The sequence below is a fragment of the Bombus huntii genome, chromosome 14 (assembly GCF_024542735.1).
Source record: "Bombus huntii isolate Logan2020A chromosome 14, iyBomHunt1.1, whole genome shotgun sequence".
In the NCBI taxonomy this organism is placed as follows: Eukaryota; Metazoa; Arthropoda; class Insecta; order Hymenoptera; family Apidae; genus Bombus; species Bombus huntii.
In genome coordinates, this window is record NC_066251.1 from 6,913,867 (window position 1) to 6,934,822 (window position 20,956).

General features: G+C 32.3%; 1 protein-coding gene across 2 annotated transcripts; it reads left to right on the forward strand.

The window, feature by feature from the left end:
- Nucleotides 1-2,717: 2,717 nt before the first annotated feature.
- Nucleotides 2,718-20,471, forward strand: LOC126873127 (sodium-dependent nutrient amino acid transporter 1-like). 2 transcript variants are annotated; one of them, XM_050633688.1, is made up of 11 exons: nt 2,718-2,902; nt 11,489-11,572; nt 11,899-11,985; nt 12,993-13,242; nt 14,198-14,435; nt 14,782-15,156; nt 16,124-16,313; nt 17,383-17,559; nt 17,651-17,927; nt 18,438-18,532; nt 18,860-20,471. In XM_050633688.1, the coding sequence occupies exons 1-11, from the start codon at nt 2,894-2,896 to the stop codon at nt 19,031-19,033; spliced, it is 1,956 nt and encodes a 651-aa protein (XP_050489645.1). In that variant the 5' UTR covers nt 2,718-2,893; the 3' UTR covers nt 19,034-20,471. The 2 variants fall into 2 exon arrangements, with proteins under 2 accessions (XP_050489645.1, XP_050489646.1); XM_050633689.1 differs by lacking the exon at nt 11,899-11,985.
- Nucleotides 20,472-20,956: the final 485 nt, after the last annotated feature.

Below are 20,956 nucleotides of genomic sequence, written 5' to 3' on the forward strand. Positions count from 1 at the left end.
AGGTTTCTAGGTGTCTAGAACCAATTGTCGATCGCTTAAAGTATTTTTAAAGAGTCGATGGATTTATGGTCGTATTATTGTACTGAAATATACAGCCTGTTTCGTAACGTTCGTAACGCGCTTGAGAGATCAACAGAAGGCGCAAAATTAATGAGAGAAGTTCATACGAACGCGTGTTCTATTTGATCTTATTTCAAAGCTATAGTCACTTTTGTGTTTCAATAATCCGCAACTGCTTACCATCATAGAAGGTGCTCAAAATGGCTAGCTTAAAAAATGATTCGAAGAAAATTCCATCATCACACAAGCTGGTCTAATCAGTATAACTTTGTTGATCTATAGATCTTTGCACGTTCCGATTTAAATGCTTCACCCTGTGTAACAAAGAAGTAGGGAGCCCGTCTTTGATGACTTTCGTCTGGATATTGATTGTGAGTAACGTTAATGGAAATTGACGATGGTCGAAAATAACCAAAAAGGAATACTCTCATCGATAACCGAAATGAATTTCTCTCATCTATAATAGTTATAAACAAGCACAAAGAAATTCTCTCGTCTATAATGGTTATTGATAAGCAAAACAAAAGTTACATAATCGATAATGGTAATGGTATCGACGATGAAAAAAAAATTCTCCCATCGACAATGGTTACCAAACAATTTAAATCATTTACAGTGGTCATTAGCAACCAGAACCAGTTAAACTAATCTACTAATTCTTATAACACACGTTCGTATTAGATGGTATCCCACTGAGGGTAGCCATCCACATGTTATATTATTATACCACTAAGTTATAATATTTTACCAAATGTCCTACTGGACAAGTTGTAAAATGTAAATAAATAAATAAAAAAAAAACAATGTTCGTATGAACGTTTTTCATTGTTTTTGCGTCTTCTGTCCACTCCTGAATTGGATTTCACATGTTATGATTACTTAAATTACGTTTAATCGTCTTCCAATCACCGTTCGATTACCGGCCTTCCTTTCCTCGTTTACGCAATCGTATGAAACTTACGAATTAAAAATCTGGTACACATATAAACGGTGCAAAAGAATTTTTTTAGTAGGCAATTACAATCGGAGTTAACCAGTTTCCGGCAGATATAACTGGTTCGCCGTTCACTTTCACCTGCATAGATCTTCTTATCCCTTAACTACCTGTGAAGGACGTTTAACATGCGAATTTCTGCATATTGCAACGAATCGCAAGATATTCGTGGGCAATCCTGAAATGTCATATTATAACATTGTATCCTTTTAATTCGTCGTATTCTAAAACTACTCAACTACTGAGAAAGGATTCGAAAATTTCAGTTTTAGAGGAACAAAGCCTCCATGTAGGAAAACATTGTATTCTGTAGCTTCCATTTATTTCTTTAATCGCCTTCTATCGAACGGAGTTGCTTTTTATATCCGTCGATTCTTGCACTTGATATCGTTTATAATAAATTTCCAAGAAATATTCGAAAGGAGAAAGTGCAAGATCTTTAAGACGTTGTGACAATTAAGCCACGAAAAAAGTAGAGAAACCTTAGCCTTCGTTACGAGATTCTTTCATTTCGGCTTCCTCTTCCAGTATTCTTTCGTGTCCAACTATGGCAACCAATGTGATTTACGTTCATCCTTGATGCAAGAAAGTATATAACGAAACAAGGTTCGTTATAAACCTTCCTTGGTCCGTGGACTTCACTCCTCTGTTCCTCTGTTCCATTGACCCTCGCATCTCAGGAGATTTGGGAATCTTACAAAGACATGGACACTGGAAAACTGTCAATAAACGTAGTATAAAATGGATAATATTGTATTCATTTATATCAATCTGGTGATCTACAAATTGGTTTTACATAGTTTATAAACATGAAATAAAACTAAAACTAAACTTACCAATAACTACTATAAAGTGGCATCACAGAAATATACCAGTTCTTTGTTTATCCCTCCTCTTTATCCACTACATGCTTTCTCTTTATGCAAACATTCTCTCCATTTAAAGTTCATTCATCCATTCATGCATTCCTTCATTCATTCCAAATGTGTAGTATATGAAGGAATATAACATAGCATATATAACACACACAGGAGTATAACATAAGAAGAAATACTCATACTTTTCTTCATATCATCCGGATAAAATTTATATCTATTGTTAAATATTACAAGTGTTCTACTTTAGACATTTTATACATTTTTACATGTTACGTACATTCGGTAAATTCTTGAAACCTTGAGGTAGCATTCTTGTGTAACAACAACAAAAGCAGCTGATTTCCCTGAATTTTGTTTCAGACCAACTACAGGGCTAGATCTAAAAAAAATTCATAGAGATCACTTGCTTTTATCGTTGTCACGTAGGAATCACCCTTTTAAAATACGCCAAAATATTAAAAATGCATCAATATCTCCGATCTAACACATATCGCCTTTGCCTGTTTCCTTGCAAACTCTCCGAGCTCGATATGCATTATAATATATCGATAACACTGATATATTAATATATGAATTTAACGACCGTCAATCATTTCATCAAGATCGATCAAGGTCAGGATACTCCTGATGACAAAATTTTACACAAAGGAGAGCAGAAAGAGGAGGGATAGAGAGGAGTAGGGGCCGGGATTCCCCCATTCCGATCGAGTTTAGGTTTGCGATCCCTACCTCGCTTATTTTTCTGTCAGCGTGCCGCCGCAAATCACGGGTCAGTAGAAGTTCGATGCTCGTGAAGGTGGTGTATATACCTGGTGTGATCGTTGCTATAGATGTCACAATGTTATAAACTCGAGATCCTTCGCGCGTTTCAGTTCGACGAGAATCATTGTCAACCTCCTCGTTGGATATTCGGCGTTTTTCTCGGCTGTCGTCTCGCAATTTGCCCGCTGAATCGATCAACATGAGTAAGGTATCGTATTTCTTTTTTTTTTTTTTTAGTAAAATAGCTTAGAAACTTTCGTCTCTCGCGAGGGAGTCTAGTAACTATTCTATTTCTTACGCTTCTTTTGCAGTTTTTGACAATATTAGATGAATAGAGTTTTGAGTTTACGAATAAATTGATTCAAAAATTGTGTGGTTCTAAAGTTTGGTACTCTTGACTTACTGTGCGTCTTACTTTAACGTGACAAATTTAGAAGGCAGATTTTATTATTGATTTAAACACGTACCGTGCTTACAATATCGTTTTATTACTGATATATGAATAGATTTGTCAAGCAACATTTCTAAGCAAGCGTTAATGCCGGAAAAACGTACAGAGCGGTCCGTAACTGATGGTACAATCGGGTACAGAGTGATTCTTGAAAGTGGAAAAATAAGTGGAAATTGTGGAGTAAAGTCTGTTCGTACGATGTTTTCTGAGAAAATCGCGTTCGAAAATTGATCAACTATACTTAAACTTGGCTAAGTGCAGACTAGCTGTACATATGAAATACATACGTATGAAAACAAGTGAAAATTGTGAAATAAAATTTTTTCTTTCGAGCTGTTATTCTCAAGAAAATAAAGTTTGAACATTTTCATAAAAATAAAGTTAATTAGGATCGCAAATTTCTATACGTTGATGGGAAATTCGGAAAAGGTGAAGATAGGCAGAATATATATTTGAATGTAATTTGCAATGAATGTAAGGAATATCTTCGTTGTCCAATATTTAATAGACAAAGAAGATTTAAATCTTTGTTTGAATCCCATTTGTGTAGATTTGTTATTGTTTGTTTTTTTTTTTTTGTTTAGTAAAATAGGGAAAATGTCCATCTCTAATCATTTTTGGACACAATAGCAAACGTTTGCCAGACACTAACGTGATATATTTTCAAGTTTATTTCCCTCGAAAAAATCTTATGACAAAATTTTATCCTGCAGTTTTCACTTACTTTCGCGTGTAGTTTGATCTTCTGTCGATTATTTACTCTTGTCCGATCCGTGATTAGCCAAGTTCAAGTATAATTGTTATATTTACAAAATCGATCATTTTTCAAAAACGAAAAACCTTTAGTCTATATTTTTCCTTATTTTTTCTTGTACGATCATTCTGTATCCTATCGTACCAACAGTTACGGACCACGCAGTATAGTGTAACCAATAATAATACTATTTGTATTATTTTTTCTATTTCCGCGAGACAGTATCCAATTATGCTCATAGTGTCAACAAAGACGAAAGATTTAGTACGCATACGAGGAGGAAAGGTATACGGAATTTTGCAATCTTTCTCGCGTAATAACTCTTGAATGAGAAGATTCCTAAGCTTAAAATTAGTATCGTTGAACTCTATTCGATATGTAATATCGGTAAACGTAGGTTTTCGAGCCAAAAAATTGAGCAGGTAAAAATAGAGGTAAAGTTCATACTTTGGAGATTTTACGATGTGTAGATTTTGTTTGTATTTGTGCAGTATTTGCAATATTTGTTGCACTGGGAAATTCGAAAATAGAAAGATAGCGGGAATGTAAGGAATATAATATCAGCGGTGTTCAATATTTAATGGACGATAGGAAGACGATTCAAAGCTCTGTTTAGGTCTCATTCTATTAGTTCTGTTCGTCGTATGAAGATTTCTGGAAAATTAGAGAAAATGATAATATTTCAAGTAGCAAACTTTTATGCGTTTGTGGGGAAATAAAGGATGAAAACATATCTGCGGAGATATATAAAATAGCCAAAGTAAAATATCCATTAATTACCATTTCGATTCCATTTCTTCAATTTTATTTCTATGAATTTTTTTAGATGAATTTGTATCAATTTTTTCGGGCAAAATGAAAGAAAATGTCTAAGAATATTTGTTACTTTTATAATAAAGTGAAAGTTTTCTTACAATGCAATATTTGCAACTATTACCTCGTGTCACTATAGTTTCAAATATTATATCAACATGATATTTAGTATATCAATTTAATACATCAATGACTCGTGGATCATAATTCCATTCAGTTTAACATTTCCAACATTTACGACTGGTCCGTAAAGGGTTGACATTTCCTCAATCTAATTGATTGTACTACAACATATCAATACCATTACTTATGTTCATGTGCAACCCATTCTCTGGCACGATCCATGCGAATGTTTCTGCAATTCCTAGTTTGAAGGTGAACAAGTAGCAGTCGATGACGTAGTCATTTAACGGTCATACTGATTAATAAGACTAATAACCAAGGTGAAATTCAATTATCTTTCTTTTCCTTCAAATCAACAGCAAGATCTCGTTACTTAAGAAATATACGTGGTTATTCATTTTATTTTAAATAATCCCATTTTGTGGCGAGTCCGCTTACTTTCTCATCGACTACAGGGCAAAAGAACTGAGCTTAGACCAAGTCTCTACCGGAACAGGTAGCAAAATCCAGGCTGCTCCAAACGCACTGTCCTTTCTCTTTTTCATAATTTTGGAAAATCACATCATAATTTAAATTTGAACAATTTTTAGTTCCATATCGGTATTCCTGAGACGAAACAATCACATCAAAATCACCTTTCTTTTTCTATGGAAAAAAAGTCAACGCAGTACGTGGCAGATCCTGCAAAGACGAAACTAGGGGCAAAGCTTTCCTTCCTGGATGCATCCCAGACATTCGAGTTGAATTTTGCATTCCTCCCAACAAATCTCGCCGTCTTTCTCTATTCGTGCACACTCATACACACACACACACACACACACACATACCTATTGTTTGATACACATATTAGTTCGAATTGTCGTTATTCATTAATTTCATAGAATATTTATGATTTTTCATATGGTATTTTATGTTTTAATCTAAACGATACGTCGCTAAATCTAATGTTACCTGTGCTTTCAAGCAACTCATCTTGATTCTTTAATTTTTTGGTGTAAAATAATCATGCAGATTGTAAACGGCGGATTGCGAATGTAAAATGCAGATTATTCTGTGTAATGTATAATTAGCGTTGTGTTGGCTTCTTCATCGAGATTTTCTATCTTTTCATACCTCTTTACTCTTTATCACTTGTCATAGGCACTTATTTTGAAGTACATATTTGAAGTAGTTTAATACCGACGATGTAATTATTATTGGCATACAGTGTAGCATCTGGTACGATCATCAGAATCTAAAAATGAAAAAAGTCTCTTATAATTAGTTACACGGAAGTTTGTGGTGAGAAAATAGATCAAAGTTTGTAAAGAATTAGACAAGTTGTACAGTTTCAAACGAACATGAACCTCTCTAAGTAGTAGACAAATTGAATCTATTAGAAGACTAGAAGAATATTAAAAATGAGAAATGAAATAAAGATGAAAGATAATCCCTAGAAAAATGTATAAGGAATAAGATAAGCCTCGTTTGAAGCTGATTAGTCAATTAGTCATTGAGTTAGTAAAACAACCACTAGATACATAAATGAAGCTTATATTGATTAAAAGAATATTATAAATAAAAAATGAAATAAATGTGAAAGATATAATAAAAGATAAAAGTAGATTAGTTGATTAATTATCCAGCTACTAATAACAGCAATTTCAGAAACATGTTTTCGTTGAAAAATGCGTTTTAATGAAGTTTTAAGGGGCTATTCTGGTTTAGAAATTTGAAAAAATCGAAAATTTGTTTTCATGTTTCCAAAGTTCAGACATTCAAGAATATACCCTTAGAAGGATTTTTCAAAATTTCAATTATTTTATGAGTTACAGCCATTTTTGTGACACAGCATCCGATCGGAACAAACGAACAGCGTTCAAACGCGTTCTTCTCGAAACTACTTTTTTCGAGTTGGCGTGCACGATATCTCAAGTTCTAATGAACCGATTTATTTTAAATTTGGTCTGAATATTCCTTATATACTCCTCTATCGTCCGGACCACGCTCAGCTCAAAATCTTTAATATTACTATTTTTTTAAACGTTCGAAATTGTCGAGAAAACGTGCGAAATAAGAAATTTTTTTTCAAACGGCCGTCATTTTGTGAAAAAATGTTGTATTGACTTTTCCAAGATTCAGACGATAGCGGCATCCATACTAATTAAGAATCTGTCCGCTTTTTTTGTTTCAAATGACCAGAAGGGTTGGTATCATGCACGCCACGACACCCCATTTTTTTGCCAGCACCCACTTTGCCAGCTCGTAACTTTTTAAATATTGAGATTTTTTTTTCAGTGAATTTTTTACGTAATCTCGAAATATCAATAAACAAATGCTAAACAGAAGGATAGGAAAAATATCTTCTGTTTCGCTTGTACAGAGCTTCAAAAATCGGCCGAAATTCATGCCTCTAGACCAGAATACCCCCTTAAGGCGTATCTACGGCTTAAGGTTTTAAATTCGCTAACTAAACCACTTTGTGAAGACTATCGTACTGTCTTTTAAGTCAAATAACGCTCCCATACGTATAGTCTGTGCAGATTATCTATCCATCTCGATATTGCATTTCGCGCGCATATTACACACACTACAGGACGTATCATAACATGTGGGACCCATTTCATGAATGAACAGGGGACACAAAAACAGTGAAGAAATTTCATATGAATGATTCTATTTGACCTTGTTTCGAAGCTACAACCATTTTTGTGTTCCAATTTTCAATAGTCTTCAACTATAATACTTAGCTTCGCCATTTCCTCAAGAGATCGGGCAGGACCTGTTGCCTGGCTTGCTCGTTCCCCAAATTTAAATCTACTTGAAAATAATATTGCCAGTATTGAAGTATCAAGTTGTCCCAAAAGTTTCTTTCATTTCATAAAGAAACAACAGATGTGCAACATATTTTGTTACTGAATTATGTATGATCCATTTTCTTCGATTACTACAAAATGTTGTGCATCTACTTTCTATTTCCTTATAAAACGAAAGACACTTTTGAGTCAACCAAATTCAACGAATGACTGGAATTTTTGAAAGATCGCTAAATTCTTTGATACGACGACTGCAAACTTGCATGTAGACCGAGGGTGGCTGTATCGAGCATCTTATACGAAGGTAATCAGTTGCGCATCGTTGGAACGCTAAAATGACTATGACTTTGAAAGAAGGTCAGGCGGAACATATTTTCGTTTGAACTTTTTTTCACTGCTTCTGTACTCTCCTGTCCGCTTCTGAAGTGGATCCCACATATTATGATACAGCCTGTACAACCACCTATCGCCGGCATCTTGCCAAACGAGCTCTAATTTTGTTATTTTCTCGAATTCACCTTTCAAATTTTAGGAGCGTGTCTTTGAAATGTGTCTTCTAATTTATGTAAACCACAGAAGATCGACTTTTTGCAGCAGTTGCTCGAGAATGCCTGCTTAAAAGTTTTAGGGCACCTTTCACTTTCAATCAAGGTATCCGATATGATTTATCTATTTTCCAGTGAAATTTTTAACACAATAACTACTTTCTTCGTTACATAAAATAACAAGTTCACCGATAATCTGTCGTATCTTTTAACGATTACTGAAATTTTTCCAGGTTTGAAATAAGTATGTATCGCGAGTTTACATACAGAGTATAATGAAACGAACGATTCAATGATCTTTGAGAATCAAGGTAGAGTAATTATCTTCTAAATCGTTCGTTCCAAATTCCTCGTCATTTTATCACATTATTCTACCAAATGTCCAAATTGGACAAATTGTGAATGTGAAATTTTAAATTAAAAAAAAAAAAAATTTATCACACTGCCGAAGGTTTAAAAAGAGAACGATAAAAATGTCTCGTCAATCTCGTCTCATCGATGTATAAAAATATTTGCCATTATGTATGCGCTTACGAGATTGAGAATAAATAGTCGCTATCAATTTCTACGCGAAACATTACTAGAACTACGAGTAAATACGAAAGCAAAGGCGCAATCACTTTCATGATGTCATAACACGTTAGCCAGAGAAAAATGTCTTAAATATGTAGATCGTGAAAGTTTCTTTGTTACTTTCGTAACGAAATTTCTTTTCTCTTCCATTATTTCAAGATATACGTAATCATTTGATCGATGTGTAAAAAGTCTGCGATTCTTACTCTATATGAAGTTTTAAATATGATGTGTTAAAAGCATGAATGAAAGTATGCCAATGACAATAACGCGACATCCGGAAGTTGTAATTATTCAGAAGGTCCAATAATACGTACTATTAGCTTTGACATTATGCTACGACTGTAAAAAGTTGTTTGACCAGTTATTTTCGTAATGAGCTGCATTAAAATGATACTATACTAATAATGCTATAAAATAAGAACACAAAAAAGTGGAACCTGGCTAAGAACGAATTTTCCTCTTGAAAGCAACGATTTCACGGCTTGCTATAGCGAAGCAGGAAAATAGTAAAATAATATCTGATAAATTACATTTTTAATCTCTATGAGATTTTGTGGATAAAAAAAATGTATGTATGTTAGAATTGTGTTCGAGGAACGTGTTTTTGACGTTTTAAATTTCGTTGATTTCCATCAGGATGTTTAATTAATTATATTAAATATCATTACAGCTAAAGAATTCTACCAAATGTCCAAATTGGACAAATTGTGAATGTGAAATATTAAATAAAAAAAAGTATATTAAATATCATTATATCGGTAGATTATTGTCGGACTGCGAATATCTATGCAAATTTGTATTTTTATGAAAATGATGAAAAAGGTGGGACTTTAGATGGCAGAGTATTTTTGCATTTTCAAATTTCCCATAAGTGCATAATATATAAATAAATAGCTTTTGGACTTGTTCTATCTATCTCATTTTGTTCAATGAAAAATCCGTGGAATTAATATAATTATTATAATTATATAATTAATATGGTTAATATGGTTTACACTTGCTTTTAAAACTACTCGTTCCAGTTGATAAACATTATTAGAAATTGCTACTTGCAATTTACGGCAATCTCTCTCACTGAACAATTATATTCGTGTAAAAACAAATTTGTTCAATCGATCGATAAATGACGGATGAAAAATAAGATTGTATTTATAAACAACAATTAATTTCATCATTTTAAATAACGTATTCAGGCTTGTTCAAATACTACATAATTTACTTCTCTTTTCTGTCACGAGTTTTAAATAACAAATTACTCTCTACTTAAATAATTATTTAAATGAAAATCATGAAAATCAAAATCATTTTAAATAACGTATTTAGGCTTGTTCAAATACTAAATAATTTACATCTCTTTTCTGTCACGAGTTCTAAATAACTAATTCCTCTCTACTTAAATAATTATTTAAATGAAAATTTAGCCAATAAAGCCAAACGTTGTTAAATAGAGTAATAGAATTTTTCAATAATTAATTATTATTCATAATTCTCTCAGCACATATTTCTTTGATAGACAAGCGTGTGGCAACACCCCGTTAGAAATCAGTTCGTCATATTATATCGCGATATTTTTTTTTAACTTTATTAAATAGATCACAACGCGTGATACACTTTATATGCAATATATGATCGTAACTGCACCGTTTGATCGCATACGTTGTCTCCTTCGAAGGATGATTTCTATTCTATAGTTTCGCAGCTGGGTAATGTTTCAAAATACTGTTGGATGATTTCCGAAGTGCATAAAACGTATAGAACGTGGCGTATTACACGTTGATCGAGCGTTGTAGAGGTATGCAGTTCCGACCACAATTATGTTTATCGGTATGATGTCGTGGTATTGCGTGCGCACAATGCCGAGTGGCAATTATGGGAGTAATTGTACGATGTTATGCGTCGCATTCAAAGCTTTTCACTTTCGACGATTCTCTTTGTAGTGGACGACCTGAAGCGGCAAACGATCTAATTTAAAGTTGACACTTACGCTTTTAATTTTATCTTTCGATAATAAAAGCTAAAAGAAGCCCTTCTTTTATCATTGGCCTTGTGTCTATTCGGCATAAAATGTATCGCTAATAGAACTGTTTTTTAAATTCTTTTTTTAAATTGATGTTCGTTTCAAATATAAATGTATTATTATTATTAATATATGAATATCACTTATACTCGGCTTTGTCGACGTGTTTTACAATATCTCATTACAATTTTTTACGTTCTCCTATTTGTTAACAAAAATGCGAAACAAACAAGAAGCTAACTATGTTATTTAGCTAAAACTATGTCTTAAAAATATTCACAGCATATAATAATGCTGAACAAATTGTTTCATTGAAGAGACGACAATTTTTTCTATATTATACTATAAATATTATATTATACTATTATTATATTTATTATCTTTATTCTTGTAAAATAACAATTTACTTCGCTCTATACAAGTTGAAAGATATTTAAATTGCAACTTGCGTCGCGTGTAGTATTTCAGATTGTGGAAAGTGTCCTTGCGAGGTAGATGGAAATGTCTATACAGGGATATTACATAGTTCTTTTGTGTCATGGTTCTCTCAAGTTACTTTTAACTCTATCGTATGCAGTTCGTTTAAAAAATAATCAATCAAATGCTTTGCGAGTATTTTTTGGGATTGTGAATCTTGGAAATATTTTTCGACCGATACTAGAGATTTAAGTGAACCTTTCAAAGAGTAAGTGTAATCATTTAATAATGTTTTCGTACCAGGGACGACAGAATGTTGCTTTCATTGGAGATGATGGACACACAACTACCAATTTTCAGCGTGCCACGACAGGTGGCAATGGAAAGGTAAATTAATAATTTTAATATTTCTAATAATTATACTCTTACTAAATCACAACTTAATTATTACACAATATGAAAATAAGAAAGTTATTAAGCATTGATAATAATTTTCCAATAGCCCAGTCTTAGATAGTCTTTCTGAAACTGTACAAAGTTCTAGATAATCACAGAATAACAATTGCATAATTCTGATTTTAGTTTCCAACTTTAACTTGATATTTCTGTAGTAGACATAGAAAAAATTGAAATACCAAGGATGACGATCTACAAAGACGAAGGAGAGAAAAATAAAGAGTATCAAAATGCATAGAATCTCATTCTGATTTCAGTTTCAAGATAACAGTTCCTACAGCTTCGCCTATGAATTACAGGAAGATCGTAAATTGCCACTCTCTTTGATGCTTTCTGATGAAACAGTACGTTGATTAAAGCCTTTAGAAATTTAGCCTAGTAAATTAAAAATACTAATTTTTCTAACATTAATATTAACACTATATTCCTTTACTGTATAGAGGCTTATACCTGTTACAATGTCTCTGTACATGTGCACACTTGACACATTTTTTCTCTCTTTTAGTTTATTCTTTGAAGCTAAATCTTAATTCATTACTTGTTTAACTATATCTCTATCTTATTTACTATGCAGATTACTATATGTACATCTTCTGTGTCAGTCTTTGCTATTACTCTATTAGTTCATGCAGAAAGCACTAAACTTCATGCTTCCTTTTATGAAGTTTGCCAGTTCTCAGATTTGTTTTTCTGTTATTATTGTTACTATTTCTGTCCATTTCTTATTTCCTAGTATGACTGATCTGATTTATATATATTGTGCAGTCACTTGGTATGTGTTTTCTATTTTTTATTCCTTTGGTGTTGTATAGTTAACATATAATACAGTGATATATTTAAATACAGAGAGTTTATTGCTTCCATTGCTGCTACATATCCTTAATTCTTTTATGTCTCACTGCATATGGAGATTGTTGCTCTGTTTTTGTCACTTTTCCATAGCTTTTGTATATATTTTCTACTATGATTTGTTATGTCTTCTATGTCTTACAATCCTTATTATCATAATTTAATGTAATAATAATATACATAATATATACAGACATACATATATATATACATTTTCTAAAATCCTTGAGTATAGTCTTCAGATATGGCGTTTGTAAGCTCTGTGCTGGATACAGCTGAGCAGAAAATCTTCCCCAATTTCCAACTCCAGATCATTGCAAATCAAACATTGGTTTCGTTGATCCTAAAGAATAATTTAATAAAATTGTAATATATAACATGATTAATCTAATATTATTATCGTGATTTGATACTTAATATAAACATTAATCAGAATGTTTTACAAATACCGAGTCTCTTTTCTTCTATTTTTTTTAAATCCCCTTTTTTCAAATTTTCATAGATTACGACGGAAAACGAAATGAAGAGAGATACCTGGGGCAATGGATTAGAATTTCTAATGTCCTGCATCGCCATGTCCATAGGTCTGGGCAACGTTTGGCGATTTCCATTCACAGCTTACGAGAATGGCGGTGGGGTATTTCTAATACCTTACATCATCGTCTTGTTCCTCGTTGGGAAACCGTTTTACTATTTGGAGATGATCATGGGACAATTCAGCAGTAGGTCTTCGGTGAAAATGTGGTCAGCAGGTGTGATATGAAACCAATATTTTCTAAATATTTCATCTATTATTATTATTATTTGATACATTCATTCAAATTAATATTCAATTTATTCTTTGATAAATAATATTAAAAGTATAGTTATACGTATAAAAAGAAGCTATTCTTTTATAATACTTGTGGAAACAACTATTCAAAGTGTTTCAGATTACTCATAATTTAACGCTTTCACACCCTTTGTATTTTAACAGACTATTTACCAACTAAATGGTACATGTGCTTTTATCAAACTGGTGTTCAATTTTGATACATTATACCTTCTTTACAAAATCAGCAGAAGAATTCGTGTTTCGGTTGTTAATAACTTATACGTAAAACGAGAGTTTCCCGCGCAATATTAACAAAATTCTGAAAGATTTAATTAAATCTTGCAAACTCTCGATCCCATTTCACGACGGGAATTGATACATGATGAACGAAGAATGTAAAAATTTTAGCAGGAAGTGCAACATTGAGGACCGGTTTCGCAAGTTAAAGTCGTTTGTTATATGGATCGTATACCGGTGTATGCTTCGTGTAACAGGTTTAAATTATGGGTTAAATTACGCCCCATAAGTCATTATTGTTTCCACTCGAGTATACTGATCCAGAATTCTCGCATTCTTACCACACGTCAATTGTTATCGAAAGATAAAGAAATCAGTCCTTATTTGAAATATAGATAAACTTTGGAATATGGGTCACTTTAAGAATTTAAATAGCAGAATTCGTATAATTTCAAAAGAAAGGACGTTCATTAATTTTAATATTTTTACTTGAAATTAGTCTTTTTCGATATTGGGTCTAATTAGAGATCGACTCTGAAATTCGATAGTTATTTCCAAAGAATTGAATTCTTGGAATCTAAACTTGGTTACAATGATAGCAATTAATTTTGAAACATTGCCCACTTTAATTTTATAATTTCGACATTTAATTGCAGTGCCTGGATTTCGAGGTGTTGGCTGGGCGCAAATGTTCTCGATGCTCGCTGTAGGAACATACTATTGTTTTCTGATGTCGATAACCCTTTTTTACCTCATTGCAAGCTTCCAGTCCTCACTGCCTTGGTCCACGTGTTTGGAAGAATGGGGAAATTCTTGCGCCGATTCGGGAAGCTCCTATAACGTCACCAAACGAAACAGTACAAATATGACCAGTTCCGCTGAATTTTTCTTCAGGTAAAACCTTTTTAATCCCAACAACTCGAAAGCAATTATATTTATCGAATATTTGGAATACTTAGAGTTTGATATATTTGGAAATTGCGATGTTTCGAAATTGGAATATTCTAATATCGCAAATAGAACTTGTTTGAACTTGAAATTTTGAATATATCAAGCACTTGGAATATTTGGAACAAGTATATGGAACGTTTAAAATTCGTAAACAAACATAATTCCATTAAACGAACAATCTGCTGCTCCATAAAATTATAAAATAACATTAAAAGATAATAATTCCATTAAGATGACATCACTTCGTATTATAATAACAAATCATTCTTTCTTTCTCTCTTACGATCAGAAAAACTGTACTGAAAGAAAAACATACTATTCAGGATGGCATCGGATTGCCAGATTGGAGTCTGACGATTTGCTTGTTTATTGCGTGGGGCTGCATATTTGCTGTCTTGGCACGTGGCGTGAAGAGCTCAGGGAAAGCGGCCTATTTCCTCGCGATCTTTCCTTACATCATCATGATAAGCTTGCTGGTCAGAGCGGTTACCTTAGACGGTGCTGTGAACGGGATCATTTTCTTTATAAAACCGAACTGGGAGAAGCTGTTCGATGCACACGTCTGGTACGCGGCTGTTACACAGTGTTTCTTTTCACTGTCGGTCTGCTTCGGCGGTGTCGTCATGTACTCGTCGTACAATGACTTCAGGCATAACATATACAGGTTACTTATTACTTTTATTTTTTTCAATTATTTCACTCTTTTCTAGAAAATTCAGGTGTTTAGCGAAACAGGTAATTCAACAGAATAACTAACAATTCATGCATTGATTGCTTCAGATATGTAGTACAGGTTTTATTTATTGGATAATTCATTGGAACAACTAAAATCTTTTCTATTTTATTCGTATTTTATTATTCTTTCAATTAATGGTCTGCAATTTTGATCTGCTTTTAGTTCCTTTCATTATTTTTATTTTTATCGTCCTTTGTTAAATCGAATGGAAGGAAATTACAGATTACACGTGTCTTAGAAAATATCGACAAGTTCTTAGAATAATTGATATTGATATTATAGTATTTTCTTAATGAACAATTCTAATTTAATGGAAACTTTTGTTCGATGAAATTAAGGAGATAATACTCGTCCAGCTCTAAGATATCGTTCTACTTAAAGGATAACAGCTTACAAATCCGTATTTCATCTGTAAAAATTTTCTTAATAAATACTTTTTAAAAACAATGTGTCGTAAATAACCATTTGTTTTAATATTAAATATTATAACGAATATTTTACTTTTAGATATATCATATCCTGTGCACTTTTGCTCGTTCAAATTTCTTAAACATGCATCTATTATTCTAAAAAGATAAAAAAACAGCAGTAAAATAGCGTGTACATATATGTAAACCAATTTGAAAAAAGTAGTCTTGAATCAAGATTTGCTTTTCAATTACAGTGATATTTTTAAAGTTCTTCCATTGAAACTATGAACTTTAGTAATTTCATTGAAAAAGGACATCATCGCGTAGATTTCTTTTCAAATCATTATCTTTCAAAATCAACGATTCTTTCTTATGAACGCTACTACATCTTTTATCAGAGTAACTCGATCTAACTCTCACGTTTGAGGTTCATCGTAGAAACTCAGAGTGAATGACATTTTTTTCTTTTCCTCTTTTTGCTCCAGAGATGTCTTAGTTGTAACGACGTTGGATACGTTCACAAGTTTAATAGCTGGCTTCACCATTTTTGGTATCCTTGGAAATTTAGCTCACGAACTAGGTACCGAAGACATCAGCAACGTTGTTCGTGGTGGAACCGGTCTTGCTTTCGTCTCTTATCCAGATGCCATTGCAAAGTTTAATGTTCTACCGCAAGTAAGGAATCTAGTACACGTTTAGTTGCTATATAACCACTATTTTTCCCTTTGCGCGATAAACGTGATTTCAAGTAAAGAGATAAAAGGATGTGCTCAAACGTAAAAGAGTTCTCCTATTTCATTATCTCTGTTTCCTCTGTAGATGGTTGATATTCCTTTTTTATTTCTGTTAAGTTGTGACTCACTGAAAAAAGTGAAATATTTCATTATTACTTAGCTATTACCTGTTATGTGTATTTTATTATATTTACGATAACAATAACTTATTTGTACTTTTGTTCTATAGACTATTACAATAGAAAGTTGCTGAGTTCTTATTCTTTGTTTCTTACACTATATTATATCCCTGCATTGGGTTCTTAGTTGCTATATTGTACAACTGTTTTGTTCTATTATATTACATTACTCTTAACTCTTAATTCTTTCTTAATAATTACCATGTCGTTATATGCATTATATTAGGCTAATATGGTATATCAACATAGTTTAATGTAGCATATATATATATAGATATACAGGGTGGTTGGTACAAGCGGAAAGAATAAACATTTTTTTTTTTTTAATTTTCTTAAAAATTTACAGTGAGATCCGTTATAACGAGACGTGATAAAGTGCACGCGTACGGAGCGAAAATTCAAAGTCGATTTTCTCGAAAACAAAGCCTCGAACGAAAAATTCTTATTCTATATTTTCGACTTCTTTTTTCGCGTAGAATCACCCCCTTTCCGCTTGTACCACCAGTTACCAACCACCCTGTATATACACACATATCTCTATAATCCGCTTACAATGATATACAATGATGAGATCAATGATGAGGGTGAATTTGAAGACAGAGTGTTTATTTATATATTTCTATGTTGATATATATATATCAAATAAGCCTCTTATAGTATATTGGATTGTATTATTATTAACTTGCTGTTATTATTGTTATGTTGAAATCTTATTATTTACTTCTCTGTCAGCAAATGAAATTACATAGAAATTAAATTAGATTAAAAGAAAAACGAAACAAAATTTTAAACCAAGTTTTACACATAACTTTTACTTTTCACAATTTTCAGCTCTTCTCGGTACTCTTTTTCTTGATGCTGTACGTCCTCGGGATCGGAAGTGCCATCGCATTGGCCGGTGCTCTTATCACAATTATCAGCGATCAATTTCCAAATTGGAGGTACATATACATAGTGACCGGTACATGCATCATTGGATTTTGCGCTGGAATCATTTATTGCACGCCTGTAAGCAATACGTCAATGATCATTTACATTATCGTCAAAATGAACATAATGAATGTGCATAGTTTTTTTTTTTTTTTTTTAATACGTACAGGGTGGCCAGTTTATACTGGAATTGGTCGATTACTATGCTGGATCCTTTATCGTGTTTATTTTGGCTACTCTTGAGATAACTGGAATTTTCTGGGTATATGGCTTGGAGAATTTTTTGGACGACGTGGAGTACATGTTAAAAAGAAGGCCATCGGTTTACTGGAGACTTTGCTGGACTCTTGTTGTTCCAATATTACTGGCTGTGATCCTAGTGTATACCATAATCAATCTGAAACCTTTGACTTATAGTGGTATCTCTTATCCTGACAGTGCTCATGGTTTGTATTTGCTTTATTATTATTATTAGTTATTATTAACATTTAATTTTAATTAGTACATGGTCAATAACGTGGTTAACAAACCATTTAAAAAGCTGTTTTAAATTGAAACGTGTCTTTATATTGTCTAATATGACTAATGTTATCTGCATAATACAAAATATATTTTATGAACTAAGTTACAGGAATAAATTAATTCAATTAATTCAATGATCTCTATTATTAATCGTTGAGGCCCAGTTTTCCTGCAGAGGATTAATACGAGTTTGTTATCATTACCTTTTTGCCATTATTATCACTGATGAAACCTTACAATGTTCTGCGAACAAACATAACTCATAATTTTCTATTACATTGCAATTTTTTTTTATTATTATTTTTATTTTTATTATTATTATTATTATTTTTATATTATTATATTAATATTATATATTTTTATATTATTATATTAATATTATATTTATTATTATTATTATTTTTTAACTGTTATATTTACAATTCTAATTACAGCAGCAGGCTGGACAATTTGCACGTTTGGTATTCTGCAAGTTCCTTTCTGGATGATTTACGCTATAATCTCGAAAAGAAATTTATCTCCACTCGAGGTTTGTATGAAAAGAAGATGATTACGTTTAAGTAGAAACTCAAATCCCATAGAAAATTATTTCTATCAGAATTCCATAGAAGATTGTTATATTTGAATCAAAATTTTATAACATAGAAAGTTATCATATTTATATTTCAATTAAAATTACACAACAGGAGATTATAATATTTCAATTAACAACTTTATAATATAGAAAATTATTATATTTAAATTTAAATTTCATCGGAACGCGCCAGGAAATTATTTGGTTTAATTTGAAGTTTCATAAGAAAGCCATTTAAATGACAGTTTCATTAAATAATTACCAAATTTCTAAATCTCACAGATGATCAAGTCGGCGTTTAAACCTTCGTCAGATTGGGGACCGAAGGATTCCAAAGAACTGGATTCTTGGATCGAATTTAAGGAGACCAAAAGGAAAATTCGAGAGAAACGTGAATGTTCCAGAATTAAACAGTTCGTTTATGTAATACTCTGCTGGGAGGATAAGCTCGTGTAAAGATGAAGGAAAACCTTTCACGATAATTAACAATCTTCCTTCCGTCGACTGTTAAAACATTTGTCACGAAAGAGCAACTTCGAAAATGAAATTGTCTGACATAAACTTGGCACACGATAGATTTTGTTGAGAAACGAAGAAGATAATATACAATTACAAAAGTCATACACATCTATATTATATAAATCGATCTCGAGAAACCGTTTAATACAAAAAACATAACGAAATCACTAAGACACAATTGATACGTTCATTTTCGGAGAATTTCTTTCCATTCAACCTTGCCGTCTTAGAAATAATTCGTATCTGCGTATTTTTTCACTGTAATTAGGTTGTAGACTTGTAGAACAAAACACGATTGAGTTCTTTCTTTTTGTAAAGTAACGACACTCTTTGTTAGTAAGAAAGCTTATTTTTATCACAGATGAACGAGAATTGACGAATATTTAACACTTTCACTGCTGCCAAAGCGACAAATATTATTTCATAGTATTTCCTTGAATCTGTTAATATGTGTTGTAAATTTTGTTAAAGAAATACGTATGTATTACATTAGACTTCTTCTTTTTTTTTTTTAACACGGTTTGCTTTAACAATTGACACGATTAACAGTGGACCTGAAACTGAAGAAAAACTGAATCTTTCTCGTAGAAAGTATTTGCGGGTGAAAGGGTTAAAACAACGGTCAAGTAAACATAGAATTATAAAATGACAATTTAATAAATTAAATATACACCTACAAATAATTTGAATAATAAAACGTTCGTCGTTCTCGAGCGAAACATAGTTCCCTTCTGGTGTCATATACATAAATACAGTATTAATTATTATACAAGAGATATAGGACTCGTGCTATAAACTGCATTTAGGAAATATTTAAGCGAACGTAGTTTTATTTATTAACATTCGAATAGGTTTTAATCACAATGTATTTTAAAAATAAATAGAGATTAGCAACAATAAAATCTGTAATTAATAAAATACCATGGCTCTCCTAGGTGTGCATTTAGATGTTTCGTAAAAATACTTATTAATTTAAAACAAATTACTGGTGAAAATTATTACTAGTAAAAGCTGTTTGTGATATAACTTGAGGTGTAGGTCGTGATAGTGATAGAAAGAAACACTCGAGTGTATATTTTTTTTTTATATTTATTAAAATTTACAATCAATTCTCGCATTGAGAATTTTCAGTAATTTTTCAGTAATTAATAAGTTAATACTTATTATAGATAAGTATTATAATTTGTAAGTAAGTATTATAAATAAGTAAATATTACTTAATTTAAACAACTAATTGAATCTAGCGTTTAGGTCCAGCGGGTAGTGTCTCTTCAGCCTGCGGATCTGGTCCGACGTATCAAGTAGTCCAGTGATTAGGGGGTTCCGGTGTTCGTTGACTCCTCTGCTATATCTGTCGCTATATTTTGCTATTTCTGTTGAGGTTATTCGATGTGTAAACAAAGAAAACACGTGGATAAATTGTAAGGCAGAAAATATATTTAAATAGAAGTGTAATAAGTAAGAATACAATTTAAGCTGGTCCAGATCCGCACGCTAGTTGTGTTACCCAATAACTGAAAAACCCCGAAGCCAACGTCGCCTGTCTACTGTTTATGGCCTGACTTCGTCGCAGTCTTTTGTCTACGCATTGTTGATGGCCTCAGTGCTTGAGAAAACTAAAAAAACCAGATGTAGAGTTTTCTTAGAAGTGGTAACCACTTCAACAATTTCCTCTTTGACTGTGGGTATCTTGAGGTCGCGATGTATTGTTTCGTTGGTAACATACCAAGGTGCATCAATTAAGGATCTTAGAGTTTTCGATTGGAAGCGTTGAAGTATTTCGATGTTGGAGTTACTTGCTGTTCCCCATAGTTGGATTCCGTAGGTCCAGACAGGTTTTATTACGGTCTTGTAAAGCGT